This window comes from Glycine soja, chromosome 20, assembly GCF_004193775.1.
Source record: "Glycine soja cultivar W05 chromosome 20, ASM419377v2, whole genome shotgun sequence".
NCBI classification, from domain to species: domain Eukaryota; kingdom Viridiplantae; phylum Streptophyta; class Magnoliopsida; order Fabales; family Fabaceae; genus Glycine; species Glycine soja.
This window is the reverse complement of record NC_041021.1, coordinates 42,288,106-42,295,182: the sequence shown is the minus strand read 5'-3', so window position 1 is coordinate 42,295,182 and position 7,077 is coordinate 42,288,106. Positions and strand designations below refer to the sequence as shown.

General features: G+C 31.4%; 1 protein-coding gene across 1 annotated transcript; it reads left to right on the top strand.

Moving 5' to 3' along the window:
• The first annotated feature begins 5,066 nt into the window (after window positions 1-5,066).
• LOC114402708 (gibberellin 20 oxidase 2-like) lies at window positions 5,067-7,077 on the top strand. The gene is made up of 3 exons (XM_028365362.1): window positions 5,067-5,745; window positions 6,052-6,373; window positions 6,498-7,077. Exons 1-3 carry the CDS (start codon window positions 5,180-5,182, stop codon window positions 6,759-6,761), a joined length of 1,152 nt encoding a protein of 383 aa, XP_028221163.1. The 5' UTR covers window positions 5,067-5,179; the 3' UTR covers window positions 6,762-7,077.

Genomic DNA, 7,077 nt, shown 5'->3' with positions numbered 1-7,077 from the left:
TGGAGTCATAACTACTACTAGTGGAGTGGGCCAGTTATATGCTCATCTATAGAGTGTCATATCAGTGCTCGAGTAATCTTTTTCGGAATAAAAATGCAAGTACTTCGGTTCGTTTCTACTTAAAATAGCAAGTTAGTTTGTTTTTTTTTTTCTCCTAAACTAGTAAGTTAAAGATACCTGTAACTTAGCACCAAAAATGCTTTTTATACAATTTTCATAAAGAATAAATAATACATGTTAGTGACTAACATTTGTATCAAATTAAAACCAACCGAACTTCTCTTCAGTATTTGATTATAATTAGTTTTAAAATGAAATAGTGAAAATTCTTCACATAGGATGTCTGGAATCCCAACAACTTGAGAACATATCTGTAACGAGTGATTAAAGGCATCATTATTGTAGATGACTTTACTTTATTTTGTGTGTGTGATCACTTCTACCATAAAATCAACTATATTTCACTTCAAGATGGAGGACTAAACTCCATTCGGGATATGATGCTACTATTGCCAAGTTCTTATTCTTATATAAAATCCAAAAACACCATATGACCCACCACCAATTGATAGTACGTGTGCGATAGTAGTAATTAGTAAATGATGCCATCTTTTAGTGGAAAATGAAAGAATATATATGAACCCTGTTGTCTTCAAAATTTAATGGAAACCACTTTCTACTTGTAATAGTTAGGCCCAACATGATCGGTTCTGCTTGTTGGGGGCAACTTGCATTGTTTGTCTTGGACAGAACTAATCCAGCCTCTGCTCCTCTGTAATTGCAAGGAAAATCATGGCCAACCCCATTTGCCACTCGAACTGCGATTTTATGTGTCACTTTATTATAGTTTGTGCATGATAGCGAAACTAGAAAAGGCGCATCGCATTTGCCAAGAACAAATTAATTAAAAGCAAATTACTCGATCTACTGAATAATGCGTGATTCTAACTTTAGATTTCGATGAGCTTAAGCCTGCACAAGTAGTTATTATCAGTGAGATTATTAAAACGACTTAATTTTAATCGGTAATGATTCTTAATTTGAACAATGTCTAGAAATTTGCTGATTATATGTACCGACCTCAGTTAATAATCAGATAAGCTTTTATTTTTGTTGAAAGATTCTTTTATATTCTGAATGCATTGTAGTCTAGGAATTATGGTTAGCTGGTGGAAATTTCAATATCATATTTGTATTTAATTAATTTCTTATCTCTGTTCTCTCGAGTCCCAATCGCTATTTTTTTTTTATAAGGTGAAGTGGACTTTCGGTTGATAATGTGTAGAAATTAAACTTTATCTTTGTATATATCCCTTCGATGACAAATTAACTGACTCACTTTGAGACTATATAGTATCTATTTTTGTGATCACGGACATTTTAATAGGCAAGTTCAACATACTATCATATACTACTTTGTTTCCCAACAAAACTTAGATGCGGCTCTAAGTGTTTTAGTGTTATTTTTTTAATTAATATCAAAGTTTAATTTCAGTAATCTATATTAATCTTTAATACAATATTTTTCACCTAACTCATCAGATATAAAACTCTAATTTTAGTTTAAATATATATGTAGAAACAGTTAAAGAACATAAAAAATTGTATCTAATTACGCTTTATCTTTTGAATAAATATATAAATAAATAAACATGTTTAATTTCTAGAGGCCTTATGTCCTTAGCATATGCTCACATGATGTCTTTACATCCAAAGATAGAATTCTTTCTTTTTTTTTGAAGAATCCAAAGATAGAGTTAGGTGTCTATTACGGGGACCATTCAAGAAACAGTCAATCAATCACAATAAGTAATAAATTTAAGTTTCTATAGGAAAAAATAAATTAAAAGATCAAGTTGTATTAAGAAAAAACTAAAAATATTTATATATTAATTATTAAATAAAAGAATTAAAAATCATTTACATGTGTATAAAATTAACGATAACTTTACTATATTTTCGTTATCACTATTCTTAAATCTAGTTCTTTTTTTTTTTCTCAACTCTATCCACTCCTATGGAAAGAAGCAGGGCCGTGTAAATCATAAGGTCAATGAGGCATTTGTCTTAGGACTCCTAGAGTTTCATTTTTTTTTGCATTTTTAATATTTTTTTGTCAATTTAAATTATTAAGTGGTAAATTTTGTTAAGATATGATTTATTATTTGTAATCATTTTTTCATTAATAAGACTACATAATCTTAAGTTATGAATGTAATGGTTATTATAAATCATTTATCTAAAAAGTCTGATATTGATAGTCTTGATTTATTTTCAGAATTGAAAGTATTAAGAGAAATGTTAAGAGAAGAAATTAACACACCAATAGAAATATTGAGTTATATTAAAACTTTAGATTCTTTTTCAAATGTTTACATTGTATATAAAATTTTATTGACAATCTTCGTAACAGTTGTTACTGCTGAAAGAAGTTTTTCAAAATTAAAATTGCTTAAATTATATCTAAAATCAACAATATTACAAGATAGATTGAATGAGTTAGTTATTTTATCTATTGAAAGTGAAGTGTTAGAATTGTTTGATTATAAAACTCCGATAAATGGTTTTGCAGCTAAAAAAGCTAGAAGATTAATATAAAAATTGATATTTTATATAATATCCTAAGTCTCTTTAAAATTCTTGTAAAAAAAAGATTCATTTAACATTTTCACCTTAAACCCTAAAATATTTGTACATGGCTCTGAAAAGAAGCAAAATCTGAATTTAAATACTCCAAATAATCAGTACAAAAAAAGAAACCACTCCAAAAAATGTAACTCTTGCCGGATTGATCATCTCTATTCAGATCCTAGGGCAAATTTCTGACCTTATATTGCTTGTTATACAATAGTAGGCAAAAAAACACTAATGTCCACCTTTTTTCTCCTTCCCTATTAACACAGCAAGTATTTAGATAAAACCCTTTCGGGATCCCAACCTTATGCATTTATTAGCACTACATGTTTACATACTAGTCAAACTTAATCACCATTATCTCTTATCCTCAAATTATATATAGTGTTTTTTTATTAATAAATTATATATAGTATGATATATAAGAGACATTTTTCATTACCTATTGCTTACTATGGTATTCATGGATTTTTACGTAGTTAATTTTATGGGTTATTAAATATTATTAATTAAACTAAATCTTAAACTTTCATACTAAGAAAGAATTGATAAGTAATTTATACTAATCTAGTCATTGCTCGTTGTAGTGGTGCTTTCATGAAATGGAAACTTATCGCCATGCCTGCACTTCCTTCCTCTGTAGTCTCTCTCTCTATATATATAGCTGAAATCAACAGAAAAACTTGTCTGTATATATCACTCTCTTTCCATCGTTTAGTTACAGTTAGCAACTGCTTCCACATAGAGATGCTTTGAGAGGACTTGTCACACTAGTTGATAATGTACTTGTAGTCTTGTATGCGTGTTCTTTATCGTCACACTTTTTTTTCCAACTTTTTTCATCGTTTTCATGAATCACTAACAAGATGATCTTGAATTCATCCAATTTCCAAGATTTTTTGTTAACGACATGCCATAGTGGAGTTGTCACTTGTAGTAGTTACTTGTGCTTTTGCCTTTCACAATTCGCATCAAGTTCCTACAGTTGTTTCCTCTAAAAAGGTCGATTGCAGGACCTCCCCAAAAATAATTGTCTGTGTGTATATTTTTCTTTTTATCTATATGAAATTGATGTCACATCATCCAATAAAAAGAGACACGTTTTTTTTTTGTTATTGTAACGCTAAGTAATGGTGGAGAGATAAATAACGTGAAACAATCATTGTTCAAGAATTTAAAAATGTCACCGAAAATGATCTTAGTCCGAAGCATTAACATGTTTAAGGAAATAAATGAAAAAATTAAATAAGGAGAAAAATAAGAGAGAAACATAAAGTAGTTTGGCGGTTTTCATTTATCTTAATTTAAAAGAAATTACCCAATAGAAAAGAGAGAGTACGAAGAGGAATGAAAAAGAGGGAATTGAGAGAGGAGAGAGTGAGAAGTAGAAATAAGAGGGAAAAAAAGCCATTTAAAAAAGAAACAAATTCATTCATCTAACTCGTTTTAAACTCCGTTGGTTCTTCTTTTTTTATATATAAAAATCAAGATACTTAATTTTTCAAAAGAAATTTAGTAAACATATTGGATTCATCTTCTTAATGGAGAAAAAAAGTTGGGTGGAATTGTATTTTAAGTAATTCAAATGATTAATATCATAGTACAAGGTTATGTTACATTTACATGTGAAAGAATAATCTATTTAATAGATTTTTATTAATTTTTTTTTTGGGATCAATATCAATCACACATTATAAATGAGATTAGTGAGTTAAGGAATACTTGTGATTTGATCAAGACAAAAAATTATATTTCATTTATTTCATTATAATTGTTGTATAAGAAAAATTAATTGTTCCAAAATATTTATTATTTTAGTTTTACAATATAACATTAATTATTTTTTTATTTATATCTTTTTTTATATTAAGATATGAGTTAGAAAACAAAAAATAAATTAATAATGATAAGGTTAATTTTGTAAATTTATTATTATTTTTATTTATTTATTTATTAATTTTGTTGTCTGTGTGTAAAACAAAGGTAGCATTTGAAAAGAACCCAACCCATTAAGAAAACATATATTACTTATTATTATTAATTCAAATAGATTAAAAACTACAAAATTTCATAAAACTTATTCTTATTTATAATTTGAATAAGGTAAATGTTGATTAGTGTCTTTAGGGTATTGGTTGATGATCTAAAAGAAAAAAATGTTATTAGAATATATAAAATTATATTGTTAAAAAAAAATTCTCTTATAAATATATATATTTTTAATTTTTTTACCAATGGTTGAGTAGAAGTGGAGTTGCATCAGAGTGGGTGCGGCAGTGACCCAGAACAGAGTATGCGCGCGTGTAGGTGTGTCCTCGACTGATACTCAGCTTATATAAGATTCCAATATTTGTTCCACGATTTCCCCAACAAGCGGCCTTGGCTTTTCTTTCATCTCTTCTACCAACCTATTATTATTATTATTATTATTATTATTATTTCACTCTCCCTCTCTTCGTAACAACAACAACAACAACAACTTCATTCTCTGCCTCTTCACTCTCTTAACCAAACAAACAACCTTGTACTATTAATAATTAATGCAATGGCAATAGACTGCATAACAAGTATACCCATGATGCCTCAAGCACCACCCCAAGAAACAACCAAAGAACAACAAGAACAGCAGCCACTGGTGTTTGATGCCTCAGTCCTCAGACACCAACTTCACATACCCTCACAATTCATCTGGCCCGATGAGGAGAAAGCATGCTTGGACGAACCCGAGTTGTTGGTCCCATTCATTGACTTGGGAGGGTTCCTCTCTGGTGACCCAGTTGCCGCAGCGGAAGCCTCAAGGCTTGTTGGTGAGGCATGCCAAAAGCATGGCTTTTTTCTGGTTGTGAATCACGGGATTGATCAACGGTTGATATCTGATGCTCATCTTTACATGGAGCACTTCTTTGGCCTTCCCCTGTCTCAGAAACAGAGGGCACAGAGGAAGCCAGGGGAGCACTGTGGTTATGCTAGTAGCTTCACTGGCAGGTTCTCCTCAAAGCTCCCTTGGAAAGAGACACTTTCCTTTCAGTACTCAGCTGACAAAAACTCATCACCAACTCTTGTCAAAGACTACTTGTGCAGTAAAATGGGCAATGAGTTTGAGCAATTTGGGTAATCAAAATATATGTCTCACCTTTTTTTTTTTACCATTTTTGTTCATATATCATCAACCCATGTTTTTCTTTGTTTATAATAACAACAATGAGGGTTGAACTTAGGATCTCATGCAAGTTACCCAAAATTTCATCAATAGGCCAACCTAGTTAGTTATGTTTCTTTCTCTCTTTTTTTTTTACAATAACGACACTGAGATTTGAACTTATCACCTCATGCAAACTATTCAAAATTCCATCGGAAGGCCGACCTGGTGGGTTATGTTTCATTTCGTTTGACTCGTTTTTTTGCATATTTATACAGGAAAGTTTACCAGGATTACTGTGATGCCATGAGCCGTCTTTCTTTAGGTATAATGGAGCTTCTAGGAATGAGCCTTGGAGTTGGTAGAGCCTGCTTTAGGGAGTTTTTTGAAGAGAATAGTTCAATAATGAGGCTCAATTACTACCCTCCTTGTCAAAAACCTGACCTCACTTTGGGCACTGGACCTCATTGTGATCCAACATCTTTGACCATTCTTCACCAGGACCAAGTGGGTGGCTTGCAAGTTTGTGTTGACAATGAGTGGCATTCCATTAAGCCGGATTTCAATGCTTTTGTTGTCAATGTTGGTGATACCTTCATGGTATGTTACTATGTTAATTACTCTTGACTTTCATTCATTTGTTTGTCTTACCAAACCAAACAGTGAGCTTGAATCTGGGTTCATGTGTTGATGTCAAACTTGTTTTTTTTCTTCTATTGATTAGGCACTTTCAAATGGGAGATACAAGAGTTGCTTGCATAGGGCAGTGGTGAATAGCCAGACAACAAGAAAATCTCTTGCTTTCTTTTTGTGTCCAAGAAGTGACAAGGTGGTAAGTCCACCATGTGAATTAGTGGACAATTTGGGCCCAAGGCTATACCCTGATTTTACATGGCCGATGCTGCTTGAGTTCACTCAAAAGCATTACCGAGCTGACATGAAAACCCTTGAGGCATTTGCCAACTGGCTGCAACGGAAAAGTAACTGAAATTTCAAGAAGCACATCAAGGGCCCTTGATCTACCCAAAACAAAACAAAAAAAATGTGATACGTGGAATATTGTTTGACAAAGGCAGATAAAGGTGACACTGAGTAGGAGTTTCTTCATGTTTTGAGTAGGGCTATGGGGCTATGGTACACTAGCATTGAGTGATGAACCAAACAGGGAACATAAAATAGTTCAAAAGGAATCAATAAACAAAATTCTTCGGGTGATTCTGTAATCTTCATTAATTTGATGATATAGAAGAAGAGTTCTTCATGTAATGTGCATATTGATATGATAATTGAAGCAACTTTTCTCA

Coding starts and splice junctions, on each gene's coding strand:
- LOC114402708 (XM_028365362.1), top strand. CDS start 5,180: ATGGCAATAGACTGCATAACAAGTATACCCATGATGCCTCAAGCACCA. Junction 5,746..6,051: donor AATGAGTTTGAGCAATTTGG/GTAATCAAAATA, acceptor ATATTTATACAG/GAAAGTTTACCAGGATTACT. Junction 6,374..6,497: donor ATGTTGGTGATACCTTCATG/GTATGTTACTAT, acceptor TCTATTGATTAG/GCACTTTCAAATGGGAGATA.